The sequence below is a fragment of the Schistocerca nitens genome, chromosome 9 (assembly GCF_023898315.1).
Source record: "Schistocerca nitens isolate TAMUIC-IGC-003100 chromosome 9, iqSchNite1.1, whole genome shotgun sequence".
Taxonomy (NCBI): Eukaryota; Metazoa; Arthropoda; class Insecta; order Orthoptera; family Acrididae; genus Schistocerca; species Schistocerca nitens.
Window position 1 is genome coordinate 414,179,239 of NC_064622.1, and position 23,739 is coordinate 414,202,977.

The window sequence follows — 23,739 nt, forward strand, 5'->3', positions numbered from 1 at the left end:
TTTGCTTATTTGATTCACTTTAAACCATTTCACATAAGAACAAATCTTACATACTACATTTAAATCATTGTATGTCAATAGTTGATAAGGAATATTGGATAAAGAGAGATTTCATTTTAACTTTACATGAAGGTAGATGAACAAATAAAGTTTGAACTGACTTGTACAAGTTTAAAGTATAGAAATGGCACAATTCAAAAACCTGTGAAAAATGTATTTTTGCATGTAAAATCCAAATGAAGCAAGATTTTTTTCAAATGGTTAAAATTTACATTGGTCCTGGGCCACATTTTAATCATTGGTCGTCTCCATCCCAGAGTTATTTAGGGGTGACTGTTTTTGCATGTGAAACCCAAATGGTGCACGTAGCAATGGTGCCATTAGCTGAGCTTTAATTTCAGATCAATTAAAAACTCTTGCAAGAGAATTTAATAGGCTTTCACAAATTGCATGTGTGCCAGCTCCAGTTCACTGCTCAAACTTTGCTTAATATACTGTAACATGTTACAGTAAAACAGATGTTCAAATAGCCAATGGTCCGGGCTAAACCCAGAGCTTTTTACCCCATGTGCCTTGCTCAGATAGAAACAAAGCACAAAGACCGAACCACACACCGCCCCCCCCCCCACCCCCCACCCCCCGCCCACCAAACAGTGATTCTGCTTTCAACTCTTTCATACATATTTGTTGTAGTGCTACCATGCCGTAATGATTTCAAAATTATATGTTGTTACAGTGTAAAAGAATTCATGCCTGATGAACGTACATAGGTAAAACTAGAATTATTCATGAACAACTGTTGTTAGAAATCAGTGTTTGAAATGATGTTGTTGTTGTTGTTGTTGTGGTCTTCAGTCCTGAGACTGGTTTGATGCAGCTCTCCATGCTACTCTATCCTGTGCAAGCTTCTTCATCTCCCAGTACTTACTGCAACCTACATCCTTCTGAATCTGCTTAGTGTATTCATCTCTTGGTCTCCCTCTAAGATTTTTACCCGACACGCTGCCCTCCAATGCTAAATTTGTGATCCCTTGATGCCTCAAAACATGTTCTACCAACCGGTCACTTCTTTTTGTCAAGTTGTGCCACAAACTCCTCTTCTCCCCAATTCTATTCAATACCTCCTCATTAGTTACGTGATCTACCCATCTAATCTTCAGCATTCTTCTGTAGCACCACATTTCGAAAGCTTCTAGTCTCTCCTTGTCCAAACTATTTATCGTCCATGTTTCACTTCCATACATGGCTACACTCCATACAAATACTTTCAGAAACGGCTTCCTGACACTTAAATCTATACTCGATGTTAACAAATTTCTCTTCTTCAGAAACGATTTCCTTGCCATTGCCAGTCTACATTTTATATCCTCTCTACTTCGACCATCAGTTATTTTGCTCCCCAAATAGCAAAACTACTTTACTACTTTAAGTGTCTCATTTCCTAATCTAATTCCCTCAGCATCACCCGATTTAATTTGACTACATTCCATTACCCTCGTTTTGCTTTTGTTGATGTTAATCTTATATCCTCCTTTCAAGACACTGTCCATTCCGTTCAACTGCTCTTCCAAGTCCTTTGCTGTCTCTGACAGAATTACAATGTCATTGGCGAACCTTAAGGTTTTTTTTTTCTCCTCCATGGATTTTAATACCTACTCCAAATTTTTCTTTTCTTTCCTTTACTGCTTGCTCAATACAGATTGAGTAACATCTGGGAGAGGCTACAACCCTGTCTCACTCCTTTCCCAACCACTGCTTCCCTTTCATGCCCCTCCACTCTTATAACTGCCATCTGGTTTCTGTACAAATTGTAAATAGCCTTTCGCTTCTTGTATTTTACATCTGCCACCTTCAGAATTTGAAAGAGAGTATTCCAGTTAACATTGTCAAAAGCTTTCTCTAAGTCTACAAATGCTAGAAATGTAGGTTTGCCTTTTCTTAATCTTTCTTCTAAGATAAGTCGTAAGGTTAGTATTGCCTCACGTGTTCCAACATTTCTACGGAATCCAAACTGATCTTCCCCGAGGTCCGCTTCTACCAGTTTTTCCATTCGTCTGTACAGAATTCGCGTTAGTATTTTGCAGCTGTGACTTACTAAACTGATAGTTCGGTAATTTTCACATCTGTCAACACCTGCTTTCTTTGGGATTGGAATTATTATATTCTTCTTGAAGTCTGAGGGTATTTCGCTTGTCTCATACATCCTGCTCACCAGATGGTAGAGTTTTATCATGACTGGCTCTCCAAAGGCTGGTAGTAGTTCTAATGGAATGTTGTCTACTCCCGGGGCCTTGTTTCAACTCGGGTCTTTCAGTGCTCTGTCAAACTCTTCACGCAGTATCTTATCTCCCATATCGTCTTCATCTACATCCTCTTCCATTTCCAAAAATTGTCCTCAAGTACATTGCCCTTGTATAAACCCTCTATATAGTCCTTCCACCTTTCTGCCTTCCCTTCTTTGCTTAGAACTGGGTTTCCCTCTGAGCTCTTGATATTCATACAAGTGGTTCTCTTCTCTCCAAAGGTCTCTTTAATTTTCCTGCAGGCAGTATCTATCTTACCCCTCGTGAGATAAGCCTCTACATCCTTACATTTGTCTTCTAGCCATCCCTGCTTAGCCATTTTGCACTTCCTGTCGATCTCATTTTTGAGACATTTGTATTACTTTTTGCCTGCTTCATTTACTGCATTTTTATATTTTCTCCTTTCATCAATTAAATTCAATATTTCTTCTGTTACCCAAGGATTTCTATTAGCCCTCGTCTTTGTACATACTTGATAGTCTGCTGCCATCACTACTTTATCCTTCAGAGCTACCCATTCTTCTTCTACTGTATTTATTTCCCCCATTGCTGTCAATTGTTCCCTTATGCTCTCCCTGAAACTCTCTACAACCTCTGGTTTAGTCAATTTATCCAGGTCCCATCTCCTTAAATTCCCACCTTTTTGCAGTTTCTTCAGTTTTAATCTACAGTTCATAACCAATAGATTGTGGGCAGAGTCCACATCTGCCCCTGGGAATGTCTTACAATTTAAAACCTGGTACCTAAATCTCTGTCTTACCATTATATAATCTATCTGATACCTTTTAGTATCTCCAGGATTCTTCCATGTATACAACCTTCTTTTATGATTCTTGAACCAAGTGTTAGCTATGATTAAGTTATGCTCTGTGCAAAATTCTACCAGACGGCTTCCTCTTTAATTTCTTCCCCCCAATCCATATTCACCTACTATGTTTCCTTCTCTCCCTTTTCCTACTGACGAATTCCAGTCACCAATGACTATTAAATTTTCGTCTCCCTTCACTACCTGAATAATTTCTTTTATCTCATCATACATTTCATCTATTTCTTCACCATCTGCAGAGCTAGTTGGCATATGAACTTGTACTACTGTAGTAGGCGTGGGCTTTGTGTCTATCTTGGCCACAATAATGATATTAAGACCAAAAATGTGCATATCTTAACCCATCATTGATGAGCAGTCTCACCATTCATACTCCCCTCTCCTCAATAAGTACTGTGCTTAGTCCAATAAAAAAAAAACTTAGAAGACAACTGTGTGTTTCCTGCTTGACAGCCCACTCTTTTTTTGTTTTGGAGACTGAATAATAATATTTTTAGGTCGCTGCATGGTGGCAATAAATGCAACATTTCTGGACAGCCGAGACTCTGATGGGTTGGAGCGCTTTCACGCCTATGGCCCAGAACGAGAAATGGCACCAGATAAGAGAATGGATTGGCTGAAGAATTATTCTTATCACCTGCTACAACCTGTAAGCATTCCTTCACAAGTGTATTTTTCTTTCACATTATTATTGTTTCCTCAACATAAAGAATGAATATAACAGGAATAAAAACTGTAAAACTTTCTGTTATGAAAGAAAACTTTTCTCTCTACTTAGTTCCTATTATCTTTCAGGCTGCTGTAACATAGTTGAGACAGATACAACAAATCAGTTTGATTTTCTTCTTAACACAAGTAATGTTATGAGTTGCATTTAATTAAAATTAAGCTATTCATAGGAAAACGAGTCTTCCATGTATGTTTGATATTTGTTTCATTATTCTGCTTTCCATCTGTTTCATTTAGTTCAAATTAATTGAATTAGTTATATGTCCTCTGGATGGCTTGTAAAATATTGAAATGATATGGAGCAGGTCAGTTTACACAGTATTTACCATAACTTGTATGTAAATATGCCCACAAATATGACTTTATATAACAATTTAAGCTATTCTGTTTGGTTACATAAATAATTATTTAATTCTTGTGAACTTCTTTTGGTACTAGGTTCTAAATAATAATTCTTATATGGGATGATCCAGAAGTTAAATTTTATGTCAGGCAGTGTGAGTATTTTGGCAAGAGAACAAAGACTTTGATACTACCGTTATTCACTCTTTTATGAGCTAATGTCAATTAAACAAGAGTAATGAAGTAAAACTTGAGCTTCTCACAATATATTGAATGTTTGAATAACTTATAAGGTGCCTTGACAACCTCCAATTATTTAATTAGGTGCTTTATCAAGGCACATATGCAACTAGACATTGCTGCGCATGCCAGTTTAAACACACAATTTGTGGGGTTGTCCAATCGTAGAAACAAAGAGGTGACAGACAACCAATGTCAGACAAGATAAATAGTGAAAATTAGCCAACCATGGGTGAGCAAATAGCACTGCTTCTGTCCTCTTGTTTAACAAGAGATTGAGCAGGATTCCAACCAGGATTTAGGTATAACTTTGTGTGTCTATCTAAAAGGTCACTTTCAAATTTAATACCGACAGTTTTCTTAATAACACTATTCCAATAATTGGAAGTGCATGCCAAAATGTCATAGAATGGCTAGTACCAAGGTAATGCTATGCAGTGAAAACCTGATTGGGCTATTGTAATTGAGTATATTGCTATTATCCTGTACAATTATCCTCCATGGTCCTAATGGTATGAGTGATGTAAGACATGCTACAATTGCAGAGAAAGTGGGAGACACCCTCCTTACACAGATCAAAGAGATGGTTAACCACTACCCTAAAAAGTCCTTGATTTTAAATGATTGTCCAAAAACACACTTTGTGCTGTGTTTCTTCAGAAACAACTAATTCTGTGTGAATGTTACCTGTGTAAAACAAAACAGCCATAGACTTAGGTGCCATCTCATTATTCTCATCACTTATCGGATTCACAGTTCGTTGTAGTGTAAAGCATATCCTACTTTTCTATGAACCAAAGTATGAAGTATCATTTGATGCTGAGATGGATGCCAGCAACTGCCAAACTGAAGATACAATTCTGTGAGAGCCACTTCCTATAAATGGCTTGTCCCAGTGCATTTCCTCCTGGCCAGCACATCACAGTGCAAAAGGTTGCCATCCTTTTCCATCGCCTTTCCAAGAGAAATCATCTGTTAGATGAGAGGAACCCTCTGTACTCAGTAGTGAAGGAATTGTGTAGGCAGTGTGTACGTGAATACTTAGCATCTGCAAAGATCCAGTCTGATAAAAAATAAATTTTCATGATGATGTGTCGGCAGCTGGGCCAACACCTTGTAGATAGAGGTGGCTTAAAAGGCACGCTAGACTAACGCAGACGGGCGTGAAGTACTGGAACAGGATACGTAATTAATGCTATGAAGAAAAGTACGTAGCTGGTATAATACTTATCTTTAATCAATCATTGTGGTACATCGCACAAAGGAGACTTTAATTACAATCACTGTAAGGCTAATGGCGCCTTGCTAGTTCGTAGCCATTAACTTAGCTGAAGGCTATTCTGTCTCTCGGCTAATGAGAGAGAAAGGCTTCGTACGTCTAGTCGCTAGCTCTGTCGTCCGTACAACTGGGGTGAGTTCGAGTCAGTCTCTCGAGACCTGCCTTGTGGTGGCGCTAGGTTTGCGATCACACAGTGGCGACATGCGGGTCCGACATGTACTACAGGATCGCGGCCGATTTAAGCTACCACCTAGCACGTGTGGTGTCTGGCTGTGACAACACACATGAAACCTGCAGTAGTTTTCTAAAATTAAAAAGAAATACATTCCTCAATGATTCAGTTTTATACAAACTGAATTTTCAAACTTATAAGCTATTTCTTAGCATTAGTCCTGTGAAAAGTAGAACTTCATCTGCAATTTAACTAAAAGCTAAATTCAAACACCTATTAAAATTGGACAAGTTAAGGTCTTCAGAAGCAGCAGTGCAACAATGGTTGATACTTTATTTCTAAATTCAAGAAAAAGACGGCACTGGTAGGTTTGTGCAATGTTGTATCAGTCTCAGTAGAAAAACAATTTTATAGTACCTCGTCATCTAAAAAATGTAAAACACTGATGAAGGGCATCCTGTTTGTGAAGTGCAACTTCTGCTTACGTGAGAGGTGTGTGAACATAAACCTGACATTTGTAAATGACATTATTTATTGGACCTGTGGTGATTGTGTGCATGACGAATGTGAAGATCTCCTCAGCATGGTACACCCAGAAAATGAAATGATCAAGTTATTAAATAGTGATATTGAAACCCTCAAGAAAGAAATAGTGTTCCTGAAACAAGAAAACAAAAAAACTCTTAAGTGAAAAACGTTTGTGGTCTAGTGAAAACAGTGAAACAGTGCAGGAAATAGCCACAAAAACATTCATATTGACATTGTTAAACGTGATTTTCAAACCAAAAAAAGTATTATTTATGATGAAACAAACATAATATTGAACTCATAGTATGCTGAAGTTACAAATAAATTTACATGGATTACAATAAAGTCAAAAAACACAACACATAGACCACCAAGAAAGTGAAGAGAGAAGAGAGAGAGAGAGAGAAAAAAAAAAAAACCCACCACTAGAAACAGTGTGCCAGTTACATCAAATAAGTTTTGAGCACTACACTCGGCCAGCGAAACAGTGAATAGTGTAAGCAAAAGTAAATTTAACAAATCTCCTATAAAGGCTGAAACAAAAAAAATCTAATACGTGGAAGCACAAAGTTATTACTGTATGCATACAGCCACAGAAAAGGCCTCTTAGCTCCCCTTCATGAAGCTTTACACAATGATTATTCTATATTCACAAAAGTTAAACCCATTAAGTGCTGTAGTTCAGAATTTATCAGAAACAAACAATCTGAAAAAGACAACCACATTGTAATCATTGGTGGCACCAATGATGTTTACAAAAACGAGAGCAAGTCAGCACTCGCAGTTTACAGGAAATTATTGCCAAAACTATACAACATGAATGTTACCATAATAAACCTACCAGTGCGACATTACCTCCCACAGTGGTCATGTGTTAATACAGAAATTGAGTGCCATAATTTAGAACTGCAGAAACTAGGTAAAAAACTGAATCGTAAGTGCTTGCTAGATATAACAAACTGAAATGTGAAGAACATACCAGGCACAGACTTCACTTAAACAGAAATGGAAAGCTGAAGTTAGTGAACCAGATAATGGAACTTTGTAAGGAGATGCATAAAACTACAGACCCAATCATCTTAGATTACAATGAAAAAGTTTTTTTAGGCTCAGTTTCAAGCAACACGATTTTACTGAACTAAATGCCTTGGATTGGAAAGAAACCCTGTTCAAATGCCGAAGAAACTGACTTGGAAGTGAGTAAATTCTCATTACAGTGCAGTGTTAGACTTGGGTAATACCGAGTGAGGTGGCACAGTGGTTAGCACACTGGACTCGCATTTGGGAGGATGACGGTTCAATCCCATTTCTGGCCATCCTGATTTAGGTTTTCCGTTATTTTCCTAAATCTCTCCAGGCAAATGCCACGATGGTTCCTTTGAAAGGGCACGGTTGACTTCCTTCCCCATCCTTCCATAATCCGATGAGACTGATGACCTCGCTGTTTGGTTTCTTTCCCCCAAGTGTAATAATTCAACTGATTCAGAATACCATGTCACAAAGTGTTGTAAAATATAAGTGCCCTTTAGGATAATGCATGTAAATGTACAGTATCTTAGGAATAAACTCAATTTGCTGCAGCTATTTGTGGATGAGAACTCACCACACCTGTCAGTTATTACAGAACATGGACTAAAAGACAATGAAATTATCACAAATTAGATGGTTATGTGTTAGCAGATAGTTACTGCAGGCAACAGCACAAAGGAGATAGGGTGGCAATATTTGTAAATGAACATCTTCCATTTAAAAAAATCTCATTTGTTGAACAATACTGCAAAGAAGGAACAATTGAAATGGCTAGTGTTGTGGTCCACGTAAACACTCATTCAAGCAGGTTAGCTGAACATAGTTATTGGTATGTACCATCCACCAAATACAGATGTGTTGTGCTATCTTGATAGACTTAACAGGGCAATTAGACAAAAAGGGCCCCACTGACCTTAGTATAGTTGGAGACTTAAATACTGATGCAAACTCCTGTAGTATAACACAGTTGAAAATAACAGGTACATTAAACTTATACAATCTCACAAATATAGTGAACTCTGACACTAGAGTAACAGTCAAGCTTCCAGTAAGATAGATTATGTAATAGTCAACAAAAATGTAAAAGACAGTGTTAACTCTCAAAGTGTTAATTTTCATTACTCATATCACTATTGTCAGGTGTTAGAATATTTAAGATTTGCTGTACCAACAGCAACCAAGATAACTGAGAAGAAGCAGATCCTGAATAGCACCAACATCAGCACCTTTAAAACTAACTTAGCAGAGGAGAAATGGGATGCTATTTACCAAACTAAAGGGTCAGAAAACAAATGGGGAAAAAATTATAGGGCAGTGCTTAAGCATTTAGACTGCTGTTGCCCTCTCAAAGAAATAAGCAGAGTATGAATCAACTCTCGTCTTGAAAGTGATAATAGGGTGAAACTTACACCTATGCTGATTAAGTTAAGGCAGAATATACATGATCTTGACTGTTTATATAAGGAAACAAAGCTACATATATTTAAGGAAAAGTACAATCAAGTCAAAAAACTTTTAAGACAGACCTTTTACACTTGAGGAAACAAATAAACAATGATGCTATAGTGTTCAGCCAACATAGGTAAGGCATCTTGGAGACTAATCAATAAATATCATAAAGCCACCAACAACGGACAGGGTGAACCAGTTACCATTAGACAAGAGTGCCATCTAGAGAAAGATCCTAAAGAAGTATGTAATTTATTCAATAAGCATTTTATCTCCCCATATGACCAACCAGCTCCTATTATAGATCTACAAGCTGGCAAACCAAATGATGTCACAGATGGTATAGAACTTGAATTTATTGAAGTGGATCAACAGGAAATATTTAGCACAATGCAAAAGCTAAAGGACAATCATTCATCTCTGGATGGGATGGTATCTCAAGAGTGGTGTTAAAGAAATGTGCCAATGAAATAACTAAACCCCTTACCTATCTTAACAACTGTAGTATTAATGAAAACATATACCCAAATGCCTTAAAAATAAGTGTAATTCACCCAATCCATAAGAAGGGAAGTAAAGTAGTAGTTTCAAATTTTAGACAGATATTACTAATCCCTACCTTCAGCAAAATATTTGAAACAGTTATCCTATCACAACTCACCTCATTTTTCTCAAGACACAAAATACTTACCAAATCGCAGCATGGGTTTAGGAAAGACCTAAGCATGGCCACTGCTGTTAAGTTTCCTCCATGAAGTATATAGCAGTATAGAATGGGGTATCCAGCACAGCTGGAATATTTCTTGACCTGAGCAAAGCTTTTGACTCAATAAACCATGAGCTTCTCATCAGAAAACCGTGAGCGTATAATATCTATGATGTGTCAATGAAACTTCTATCCACCTGTCTTGTGAATTGGAAACAATGTACCAAAATTACACATCCTATTGACAATAAGATCTTAACCTTTAAATCCACAAGTGAAACAGTGACTCATTGAGTCCCTCAAGGCTCAATTCTTGGACATTTCCTCTTTTTAGCATATATTAATGATGTTGCAAACCCCATTAACTCACACATTGTAAATTATGCTTATGACACCTCAGTTTTATTTTTTGGTAAAGACTGTGAGGAACTGAAATTCTCGGCAAGTAATGAGATACTAGAATTAAGTTCATATTTTCATGCGCAAGTATTAAAAGTCAATGTAAATAAATCCCAGATGCTAATATTTACAATTGGCAGCTCACGCCATTCATGTGTAAATGAGGTATACAGCATAGTGGCAGAGGAAGCAAATGAGTGTAAATTTCTAGGGGTTCATCTGGACTCGAGCCTCAGCTGGATTAGCCACATTAATGCTGTATATAATAATAATAATAATAATAATAATAATCCCCGTGGAGGCCCGGGAAAAGAATAGGCCTCCGGTATGTTCTGCCAGTCGTAAAAGACGACGAAAAGAACAAACCACTAATAGGGCTAACCCCCCTTTTAGTGTGATTACTTGGTTCAGGACAGAAATAAAGAAGCCTCGGACAAGCGCCGTCATGGTCGGGGACGACGCTTGAACCCTATGCCCGCCCACAATGGTAGTGACACTGCTAGCCAACTGGAAAATGATGTAAATCCAAATAGAGGTGTTTTGCAGGATATGCTTTCTACAACCACCCTAGAAGGAAAACAAAGGCAGAGGATGAGATGGTCAGATGAAGTTAATAGACACCTCATGTTCTGTTATTACCAAGCAACAAACCTAGGAACCAACACAACTAGATACAGATCACAAGTATACACAACATTTATTACCAGATACCCAGAATTAAAATTTTTAACAGAACAACGACTAGCTGATCAGATCCGTGTAATAATAAAAAATAACAGGATACCCCAGTCAGAATTAGAAAACATCAAACAACAAGTACAACAAATACTGGAACAAAATAATGTGCAACCAGAAGAAGAAGAAGAAGATATAGCAATGGACTCAAACATCCCAGAGTAAACAAAAAACAACAACACGCATCAATTAAACAATCAGAGGAAAACGAAATCTTGCGACAGCCACCAGAACAAGCACAAATAGAACACGAAGTGACACACATGTTAGATATAGAAGAAAAATTTCAGCTGACATATATAGAATACAAAGACACAAATACAGACATTAGACCATTCTTGCATAGACTGCCAAGTAACCCACAAGTCGAAACAACAATTAAAACTATCAACACAATCATACACAACAAAATAAATGAATATACAACTATGGAAGAGTTACAACTACTAGTTTATATAGGAGCACTCACTACACTAAATACACACACTAGGCAGAGATCAGAACCAACCAACACACAGAAGAAACCCACAAAACCAGCATGGCAACACAGACTACAGATCAGAATAGAAAAACTGAGAAAGAAACAGACTCATACAAGATGATACCACAAATGCCTGAAGTGATAATTTTGCAACATGAAGTCACCCGAGCAATTAATTCTACGCACAATTGGAAAGCCCCTGGAAATGATAAAATAGAAAATTTCTGGCTAAAGAAGTTCACCTCAATACATTCACATCTAACTAAATTATTTAACAGTTACATTGCAGACCCATACACATTCCCTGATACACTTACACATGGAATAACTTATCTGAAACCTAAAGATCAAGCAGACACAGCAAACCCAGCTAAATATCACCCCATAACATGCCTCCCAACAATATACAAAATATTAACATCAGTCATTACACAGAAATTAATGCCACACACAACACAGAACAAAATTATAAATGAAGAACAAAAATGCTGTTGCAAAGGAGCACGAGGATGTAAAGAGCAACTGATAATAGATGCAGAGGTGACATATCAAGCTAAAACTAAACAAAGGTTGCTACACTACGCGTACATAGATTACCGAAAAGCTTTTGATAGTGTACTCCACTCATGGTTACTACAAATATTGGAAATATACCAATTAGATCCTAAATTGATACAGTTCCTAAACACAGTAATAAAAAATTGGAAAACCACACTTAATATCCAAACAAATTCAAATAATATCACATCACAGCCAATACAGATTAAGCGTGGAATATACCAAGGAGATTCATTAAGACCCTTTCTGGTTCTGTCTTGCTCTGAACCCACTATCCAACATGCTAAATAATACAAATTATGGATATAATATTACTGGAACATACCCACACAAAATCACACATTTGCTATACATGGATGATCTAAAACTACTGGCAGCAACCAATTAACAACTCAACCAATTACTAAAGATAACAGAAGTATTCAGCAATGATATAAATATGGCTTTTGGAACAGACAAATGTAAGAAAAATAGCGTAGTCAAGGGAAAACACACTAAACAAGATTACATATTGAATAACCACAGTGACTCCATAGAAGTGATGGAAAAAACAGATGCCTATAAATACCTAGGATACAGACAAAAAATAGGAATAGATAATACAAATATTAAAGAAGAACTAAAAGAAAAATATAGACAAAGACTAACAAAAATACTGAAAACAGAATTGACAGCAAGAAACAAGACAAAAGCTATAAATACTTATGCTATACCAATATTGACCTACTCATTTGGAGTAGTGAAATGGAGTAACACAGACCTAGAAGCACTAAATACACTTATATGTTCACAATGCCACAAATATAGAATACATCACATACATTCAGCAACAGAAAGATTCTCATTAAGCAGAAAGCAAGGAGGAAGGGGATTCATCGACATAAAAAACCTACATTATGGACAGGTAGACAATTCAAGAAAATTCTTTATAGAACGCGCAGAAACTAGCAAAATACACAAAGCAATCACTCATATAAATACATTGGCTACACCACTGCAATTTCATAACCAATTCTACAACCCTTTAGATCACATAACATCAACAGATACGAAGAAAGTAAATTGGAAGGGGAAGGCACTACATGGCAAGCACCCGTATCATCTAACACAGCCACACATCGATCAAGACACATCCAACACATGGCTAAGAAAAGGCAATATATACAGTGAGATGGAAGGATTCATGATTGCAATACAGGATCAAACAATAAACACGAGATATTACAGCAAGCTTATTATTAAAGATCCCAATACCACAACAGATAAATGCAGACTTTGCAAACAACAAATAGAAACAGTAGATCACATCACAAGCGGATGTACAATACTAGCAAATGCAGAATACCCCAGAAGACATGACAATGTAGCAAAAATAATACATCAACAGCTTGCCTTACAACATAAACTTATAAAACAGCACATTCCCACATACAAGTATGCACCAGAAAATGTACTGGAGAACGATGAATAAAAATTATACTGGAACAGAACCATTATAACAGATAAAACAACACCACATAACAAACCTGACATCATACTCACCAATAAAAACAAGAAATTAACACAACTAATCGAAATATCCATACCCAATACAACAAATATACAGAAGAAAACAGGAGAAAAAATTGAAAAATACATCCAACTGGCTGAGGAAGTCAAAGACATGTGGCATCAGGAGAAAGTTAACATCATACCAATTATACTATCAACTACAGGAGTCATACCACACAATTTCCACCAGTACATCAACGCAATACAGTTACATCCAAACTTGTATATACAACTACAGAAATCTGTAATTATTGATAAATGTTCAATTACCCGAAAGTTCCTAAATGCAATGTAACCTATACCGTACAGTTAAAAGGAAGTCACACTTGAACAAAGGTCCCCGTCACTTTCCATTTTTAACCAGACATAACGTCTGAGACAGGAAAGAGATAATAATAATAATAATAATAAAACCCGTGGAGGCCCGGGAAAAGAACAGGCCTCCGGTATGTTCTGCCAATCGTAAAAGGCGATGAAAAGAACAAACCACTAATAGGGCTAACCCGCCTTCTAGTGTGGTTCAGGACAGAACTAATGAAGCCTTGGACAAGCTCTGTCATGGTCGGGGACAACGCTTGAACCATATGCCCATCCACAATGGTAACGACACTGCTAGCCATACGGAAAAGGATTTAAATCCAAATAGGTGTTTCTCAGGATATGCTTCCTGCAACCACTCTAGAAGGAAAACCGACAGAGGATGAGATTGTCAGGTGAAGTTAAGACACCTCATGTTCTGTTATTACCAAGCAACAAACTTAGGAACCAACACAACTGGATACAGATCACAAGTATACACAACATTTATTACCAGATACCCAGAATTAAAATTTTTAACAGAACAACGACTAGCTGATCAGATCCGTGTAATAATCAAAAATAACAAGAAACCCCAAGTCAGAATTAGAAAACATCAAAAAGGTACAACAAATACTGGAACAAAATAATGTGCAACCAGAAGAAGAAGAAGAAAATATAGCAATGGACTCAAACATCCCAGAGTAAACAAAAAACAACAACACGCATTAATTAAACAATCAGAGGAAAACAAAATCTTAAGACAGCCACCAGCACAAGCACAAATAGAACATGAAGTGACACACATGTTAGATATAGAAGCAAAATTTCAGCTAACATATATAGAATACAAAGACACAAATACAGACATTAGACAAGTCTTGCATAGACCACCAAATAACCCACAAATCGAAACAACAATAACAACTATCAACACAATCATACACAACAAAATAAATGAAAATATAACTATGGAAGAGTTACAACTACTGGTTTATATAGGAGCACTCACTACACTAAATATACACACTAGGCAGAGATCAGAACCAACCAACACACAGAAGAAACCCACAAAACCAGCATGGCAACACAGGCTACAGATCAGAATAGAAAAACTGATAAAAGACATCGGACAGGTAACACAATTTATAAGAAATGAAATATCAGACAAAAAACGAAAAAAGTTAGGTAAAATCTCACAGCAAGAAGCGATAGAGCAATTGGATGAAAAGGAGCAGAAATTACAAGCATTGGCTAAATGTCTTAGCAGATACAAAGAAAGTGAAAATAGAAGGAAAAAAAACCAAACATTCAACACAAACCAAAAGAAATTTTACCAGACAATAGATAACACACACATTAAAATAGACAATCAACCAAACATAACAGACATGAAACACTTCTGGAGCAACATATGGTCAAACTCAGTACAACATAAGACATGCACGGTGGATACAAGCAGAAACAGACACATACAAGATGATACCACAAATACCCAAAATGATAATTTTGCAACATGAAGTCACCCGAGCAATTAATTCTACGCACAATTGTAAAGCCCCTGGAAAAGATAAAATAGCAAATTTCTGGCTAAAGAAGTTCACCTCAACACATTCACATCTAACTAAATTATTTAACATATATCTAAAAACAAAGATGATGTAACTTACCAAACGAAAGCGTTGGTATGCTGAAAGAGGACACACACACACACACACACACACACACACACACACACACACACAATCCATCTGCACACATACAGACACAAGCAGACATTTGTAAAGGCAAAGAGTTTGGGCAGATATATTAGTTGAAGTGGAAGCACAGAGGCAAAGATGTTGTTGAATGACAGGTGAGGTATGAGTGGCGGCAACTTGAAATTAGCAGAGGTTGAGACCTGCTGGGTAACGGGAAGGGAGGATATACTGAAGGGCAAGTTCCCATCTCCGGAGTTCTGACAGGTTGGTGTTAGTGGGAAGTATCCAGATAACCTCAACGGTGTAACACTGTGCCAAAATGTGTTGGCCGTGCACCAAGGCATGTTTAGCCACAGGGTGATCCTCATTACCAACAAACACTGTCTGCATGGGTCCATTCATGCGAATGGACAGTTTGTTGCTGGTCATTCCCACATAGAAAGCTTCACAGTGTAGGCAGGTCAATTGGTAAATCACGTGGGTGCTTTCACACGTGGCTCTGCCTTTGATCGTGTACACCTTCCGGGTTACAGGACTGGAGTAGGTGGTGGTGGGAGGGTGCATGGGACAGGTTTTACACCGGGGGCAGTTACAAGGGTAGGAGCCAGAGGGTAATCTAAATTATTTAACAGTTACATTGCAGACCCATACACAGTCCCTGATACACTTACACAAGGAATAACTTATCTGAAACCTAAAGATCAAGCAGAAACAGCAAACCCAGCAAAATATTGCCCCATAACATGCCTACCAACAATATACAAAATATTAACTTCAGTCATTACATAGAAACTAATGACACATACAACACAGAACAAAATTATAAATGAAGAACAAAAAGGCTGCTGCAAAGGAGCACGAGGATGTAAAGAGCAACTGATAATAGATGCAGAGGTGACATATCAAACTAAAACTAAACAAAATATATCTAAGATGATGTGACTTACCAAATGAAAGTGCTGGCAGGTCGACAGACACACAAACGAACACAAACATACACACAAAATTCAAGCTTTCGCAACACACTGTTGCCTCATCAGGAAAGAGGGAAGGAGAGGGAAAGACGAAAGGATGTGGGTTTTAAGGGAGAGGGTAAGGAGTCATTCCAATCCCGGGAGCGGAAAGACTTACCTTAGGGGGAAAAAAGGACAGGTATACACTCGCGCGCACACACACACACACACACACACACACATCCATCCACACATATACAGACGTGGAATGTTTCCCTCTATTATAACCATATAAAACTAAACAAAGGTTGCTACACTACACATACATTGATTACCAAAAAGCTTTTGATAGTGTACATGGTTACTACAAATATTGGAAATATATAAAGTAGAGCCTAAATTGATACAGTTCCTAAACATAGTGATGAAAAATTGGAAAACCACACTTAATATCCAAACAAAATCAAATATCACATCACAGCCAATACAGATTAAGCGTGGAATATACCAAGGAGATTCATTAAGTCCTTTCTGGTTCTGCCTTGCTCTGAACCCACTATCCAACATCCTAAGTAATACAAATTATGGATATAATATTACTGGAACATACCAACACAAAATCACACATTTGCTATACATGGATGATCTAAAACTACTGGCAGCAACAAATCAACAACTCAACCAATTATAAAGATAACAGAAGTATTCAGCAATGATATAAATATGGCTTTTGGAACAGACAAATGTAAGAAAAATAGCATAGTCAAGGGAAAACACACTAAACAAGAAGATTACATATTGGATAACCACAGCAACTGCATAGAAGCGGTGGAAAAAACAGATGCCTATAAATATCTAGGATACAGACAAAAAATAGGAATAGATAATACAAATATTAAAGAACAACTAAAAGAAAAATATAGACAAAGACTAACAAAAATACTGAAAACAGAATTGACAGCAAGAAACAAGACAAAAGCTATAAATACTTATGCTATACTAATATTGACCTACTCATTTGGAGCAGTGAAATGGAATAACACAGAACTAGAAGCACTCAGTATACCGTACAGTTAAAAGAAAGTCATGCTTGATCAAGGTCCACTTCACTTTCCATTTTTAACCAGACATAACGTCTGAGAAAGGAAAGAAATAATAATAATTAGTTATGGGCTGTAACTTCTTAGCCAACTGCGCAAAATGGTGCCCACCCACACACTTAAAACTGTGTATTATGGGCCAATCTATTCCCATCTTAGCTACTGTATAGAAATATGGGGTTGTGCTGCAGATGTTCACCTTAACAGAGCATTATTGCTACAGAAAAGAGGGTTAAGGATTATACATGGGCTAGACTATAAAGACTCTTGCCATGATGTTTTCAGACAACACAAGTACTTCTCCATATATTCTTTGTATCTTTATAAATTAATTACTTTTCCATCTCACAGAAAACTGAAGTAACTAAATGTAGTGATATACATGACCACAACACCAAGTCCAAAGAGAATCACTACCAACAAAGAACAAGATTAAATGACAGACCAGAGCCCATATACTAATGGACTGATATGGTATAATAAACTGCCAAAGTCCACGAAACACAGTAATAAAAAGCAATTCAGATCAAAACTAAAAGAATTCTTAATTGAAAAGTGTCTCTATTCACTCAATGAATTTTGAATGGTTAAGTTTAAGAGCTGTAAAGTAATGTAAAAAAATTGACTGTATTAATGTGTAAGATGTGGTGTATTTTAACAAGCATCAATTTACTGTTTAATTACTACCTGTGAGGCTAAGATCTAAATGCGTTTTATGTTTGTAACTGTACTTAACGTTTGCAAAAGCCATCGTATAGATGACTCCATGCAAAAAAATTTAAATAAATAAACAAATCTTTTTTGAAACAGATGTAAGCCTCATAATAAATTGTTTAAGGTCAAATAGCAGCGATAATGCTCTCCCACCCAGTGGTTTACCTAAAAGGGAAAAGTAAAATTTCATGTTATCATCCAGACAGAATTTACAGGATGAACTATGGCAATAAGTTTACCAAGGAAATACAGTAGATAAGAGATTTCTTTCTTTCCTACAAATATTTTTACAACACTATGAATACAGTTTTCCTTTACAATATGTCAGGGAGAATTACGTAGATAGCGAAGAGAAAGACTAGGTTCTAAGTGTATTAATCCAGGAAAGAAGAGCTTTGTATAATGCAAAGGACTAGCTCTGACAAAGTTTTATAGTACACCACAAGAAGCATGGCAAAATTCTTCAGCCAGTCATGTTATTGTTGTGGTCTTAAGTCCTGAGACTGGTTTGATGCAGCTCTTCATGCTACTCTATCCTGTGCAAGCTTCTTCATCTCCCAGTACCTACTGCAACCTACATCCTTCTGAATCTGCTTAGTGTATTCATCTCTTGGTCTCCCTCTACGATTTTTACCCTCCACGCTGCCCTCCAATGCTAAATTTGTGATCCCTTGATGCCTCAAAACATGTCCTACCAACCGATCCCTTCTTCTAGTAAAGTTGTGCCACAAACTTCTCTTCTCCCCAATCCTATTCAATACCTCCTCATTAGTTATGTGATCTACCCACCTTATCTTCAGCATTCTTCTGTAGCACCACATTTCGAAAGCTTCTATTCTCTTCTTGTCCAAACTATTTATCGTCCATGTTTCACTTCCATACATGGCTACACGCCATACAAATACTTTCAGAAACGACTTCCTGACACTTAAATCTATACTCGATGTTAACAAATTTCTCTACTTCAGAAACGATTTCCTTGCCATTGCCAGTCTACATTTTATATCCTCTCTACTTCGACCATCAGTTATTTTGCTCCCCAAATAGCAAAACTCCTTTACTACTTTAAGTGTCTCATTTCCTAATCTAATTCCCTCAGCATCACCCGATTTAATTTGACTACATTCCATTATCCTCGTTTTGCTTTTGTTGATGTTCATCTTATACCCTCCTTTCAAGACACTGTCCATTCCGTTCAACTGCTCTTCCAAGTCCTTTGCTGTCTCTGACAGAATTACAATGTCATCGGTGACCTCAAAGTTTTTACTTCTTCTCCATGAATTTTAATACCTACTCCAAATTTTTCTTTTGTTTCCTTTACTGCTTGCTCAATATACAGATTGAATAACATCAGGGAGAGGCTACAACCATGTCTCACTCCTTTCCCAACCACTGCTTCCCTTTCATGCCCCTCCACTCTTATAACTGCCATCTGGTTTCTGTACAAATTGTAAATAGCGTTTCACTCCCTGTATTTTACCCCTGCCACCTTCAGAATTTGAAAGAGAGTATTCCAGTTAACGTTGTCAAAAGCTTTCTCTAAGTCTACAAATGCTAGAAATGTAGGTTTGCCTTTTTTTAAATCTTTCTTCTAAGATAAGTCGTAAGGTCAGTATTGCCTCACGTGTTCCAACATTTCTACGGAATCCAAACTGATCTTCCCCGAGGTCCGCTTCTACCAGTTTTTCCATTCGTCTGTAAAGAATTCGCATTAGTATTTCGCAGCTGTGACTTATTAAACTGATAGTTCGGTAATTTTCACATCTGTCAACACCTGCTTTCTTTGGGATTGGAATTATTATATTCTTCTTGAAGCCTGTGGGTATTTCGCTTGTCTCATACATCTTGCTCACCAGATGGTAGAGTTTTGTCATGACTGGTTCTCCCAAGGCCATCAGTAGTTCTAATGGAATGTTGTCTACTCCCGGGGCCTTGTTTCGACTCAGGTCTTTCAGTGCTCTGTCAAACTCTTCACGCAGTGTCTTATCTCCCATTTCATCTTCATCTACATCCTCTTCCATTTCCGTAATATTGTCCTCAAGTATATCGCCCTTGTATAAACCCTCTATATACTCCTTCCACCATTCTGCCTTCCCTTCTTTGCTTAGAACTGGTTTGCCATCTGAGCTCTTGATATTCATACAAGTGGTTCTCTTCTCTCCAAAGGTCTCTTTAATTTTCCTGTAGGCAGTATCTATCTTACCCCTCGTGAGACAAGCCTCTACATCCTTACATTTGTCCTCTAGCCATCCCTGCTTAGCCATTTTGCACTTCCTGTCGATTTCATTTTTGAGACGTTTGTATTCCTTTTTGCCTGCTTCATTTACTGCATTTTTATATTTTCTCCTTTCATCAATTAAATTCAATATTTCTTCTGTTACCCAAGGATTTCTATTAGCCCTCGTCTTTTTACCTGCTTGATCCTCTGCTGCCTTCACTACTTCATCCCTCAGAGCTACCCATTCTTCTTCTACTGTATTTCTTTCCCCCATTCCTGTAAATTGTTCCCTTATGCTCTCCCTGAAACTCTCTACAACCTCTCGTTCTTTCAGTTTATCCAGGTCCCATCTCCTTAAATTCCCACCTTTTTGCAGTTTCTTCAGTTTCAATCTGCAGTTCATAACCAATAGATTGTGGTCAGAATCCACATCTGCCCCTGGAAATGTCTTAAAATTTAAAACCTGGTTCCTAAATCTGTCTTACCATTATATAATCTATCTGATATCTTTTAGTATCTCCAGGATTCTTCCAGGTATACAACCTTCTTTTATGATTCTTGACCCAAGTGTTAGCTATGATTAAGTTATGCTCTGTGCAAAATTCTACAAGGCGGCTTCCTCTTTGATTTCTTTCCCCCAATCCATATTCACCTACTATGTTTCCTTCTCTCCCTTTTCCTACTGACGAATTCCAGTCATCCATGACTATTAAATTTTTGTCTCCCTTCACTACCTGAATAATTTCTTTTATCTCATCATACATTTCATCAATTTCTTCATCATCTGCAGAGCTAATTGGCATATAAACTTGTACTACTGTAGTAGGCATGGGCTTTGTGTCTATCTTGGCCACAATAATGCGTTCACTATGCTGTTTGTAGTAGCTTACCCGCACTCCTATTTTTTTATTCATTATTAAACCTACTCCTGCATTACCCCTATTTGATTTTGTATTTATAACCCTGTATTCACCTGACAAAAAGGCTTGTTCCTCCTGCCACCAAACTTCACTAATTCCCACTATATCTAACTTTAACCTATCCATTTCCCTTTTTAAATTTTCTAACCTACCTGCCCGATTAAGGGCTCTGACATTCCACGCTCCGATCTGTAGAACGCAAGTTTTCTTTCTCCTGATAACGACGTCCTCTTGAGTAGTCCCCGCCCGGAGATCCGAATGGGGGACTATTTTACCTCCGGAATATTTTACCCAAGAGGACGCCATCATCATTTAATCATACAGTAAAGCTGCATGTCCTCAGGAAAATTTACGGCTGTAGTTTCCCCTTGCTTTCAGCCATTCGCAGTACCAGCACAGCAAGGCCGTTTTGGTTAATGTTACAAGGCCAAATCAGTCAATCATCCAGACTGTTGCCCCTGCAACTACTGAAAAGGCAGCTGCCCCTCTTCAGGAACCACATGTTTGTCTGGCCTCTCAACAGATACCCCTCCGTTGTGGTTGTACCTACGGTACGGCCATCTGTATCGCTGAGGCACGCAAGCCTCCCCACCAATGGCAAGGTCCATGGTTCATGGGGAAGCAGCCAGTCATCAAACAAAAAAAATGCAATAAAAAAATTCATCACATAAAGATCGAAGCAAAAGCAATTTGAAACAGTGTTAGACAAAATAAATAAGCCTAGTAAGACAAATAATATAAAACTCATTAATGACAGTAGTAGTGAGACACATGACACTAAATTCAAATCATTTGCCACTAATTGTAATTAAATTATCCTAACAGTAGCTGAAAACACAAGGACAAAGAATGGACCATGGAAAGCAGATCCATTAGCCTTAACAGGATGGGTATTGCACACTTCACCAGTGCATTTTACTGAATAATTATAAAACAGATAATAGAGTGTTTGGGTACTAAAAAGCAATAACTCCTCTGGCTATTGCAATATTTCAGCAAAGTACTACTGTAAATTTTTGTGCTGTCTTGGTAACACCTCATATGAGTTGAAGTGTATTTCCTGAAATGAAATGCTAGAATCAATGATAGTAGCCCTTCCCATGTTGTCATATTTACAACATTTCTGAGAAGAAATGTGTAGCAAATGCTCATTTTGGCTTTTATAACAAAATCTTAATTGAGAAAGCAATATGTGAGCGAAGAAAGATAGTTCTAATAAAACTAAGAAATAAAAACGCTCTGTTAAGACCATCTATTCTGTAGATCATAAAATTCTACTAGGGAAAGTAAAATGCTGTGGTATTATAGGTATTACCCCATCGCACAGATGGAGTTGCATCTTAATAATAGAAGCAGGATATTACAGTAACAAATATGACATGAAAAAAGACAAAATTCAGTGTGTCCCCCCAAGGTTAAGTGCTTGGTTCATTCCTGTTCATCAGCATAAATTATTTGCTTGATACATTGAAAGAAGGCGTGATTGGGATTTAATGTTTTGCAATGATGTCATTAGAGATGGAACACAAGTTCATTTCTTGGAAGATGCACAGTAAAATTAGCTGCATTCTTATCAAAATAAGCATATTGGCATTTGCATTAAGCAATTTATGAAAAACTATGGAAATCTGGATGCACGGATGGTGATTTGAATCACTGTGCCACTTTGCTTATTGGAACATTGGTGTAATGGACACAAACAGTGATGTCTGCCGATAATGTAAGTATAATGATAAAAGGTCCAAACACATCCATACCAGTCCCAGCCAGACAATAATGGAATGGGCTCTCAACTGGTTCACAGCAAATAAGTTAATCTTTAATCTTTCAAAGACTAATATTATGCAATTCAAACTTGACTTGTTAAGAATGAACCTTCAGATGTGTTAAAACAGGATTTATGGAATATCGTATGCAAATGAACGAATAAGCAGGCCATGACACTAACTTTGTCAGTACTGGAAGGTGGGCATGAGGAGAAACAAAACTGGCATTCTATGGGTTGGAGTGTGGAAATAGTGAACACATTATCATAGCCAAGATACACACAATACCCAAACCCACCACAGTAGTAAAAATTTGTATGCTAACTAGATCTGCAGAAGAAGACACTGAAGAAATGTATGATGAGATAAAAGAAATTATTCAGATAGTTAAGGGAACAGAAAACTTAACTGTTTTGGGGTACTGGTATTTGGTAGTAGGAAAGCAAAGACAAAGAAGAATAGTAGGTGGATGGGGGGAAGTTAATGAAAGAGAAAGTGACCTGGTAGAATTTTGCACAGAGCATAATTAAATCATTGCTAACACTTGGTTTAAGAATCATGATAGAAGATTGTATATGTGGAAGAGACCTGGAGACACTAGGTGGTTTCAGACTGGTTATATAACAGTAAGACAGAGATTTAAGAATCAGGTTTTAAATTTTAAGACATTTTTAGGGGCAGTTGTGAAGTCTGGTGGCAATTTATTGGTTGTGAATTGTGGATTGAAACTGAAGAAATTGCAAA

At 37.3% G+C, this 23,739-nt stretch overlaps 1 protein-coding gene across 2 annotated transcripts in view; it reads left to right on the plus strand.

The window, feature by feature from the left end:
• The window catches only part of LOC126203003 (glycoprotein-N-acetylgalactosamine 3-beta-galactosyltransferase 1-like), a 184,420-nt gene that overhangs the window by 149,905 nt on the left and 10,776 nt on the right, over nt 1-23,739 (plus strand). For both annotated transcript variants that reach the window (XM_049937201.1, XM_049937203.1), the window contains exon 6: nt 3,627-3,778. In XM_049937201.1, coding sequence (XP_049793158.1) covers nt 3,627-3,778 — 152 coding nt within the window. The remainder of the gene's footprint in view (nt 1-3,626; nt 3,779-23,739) is intronic.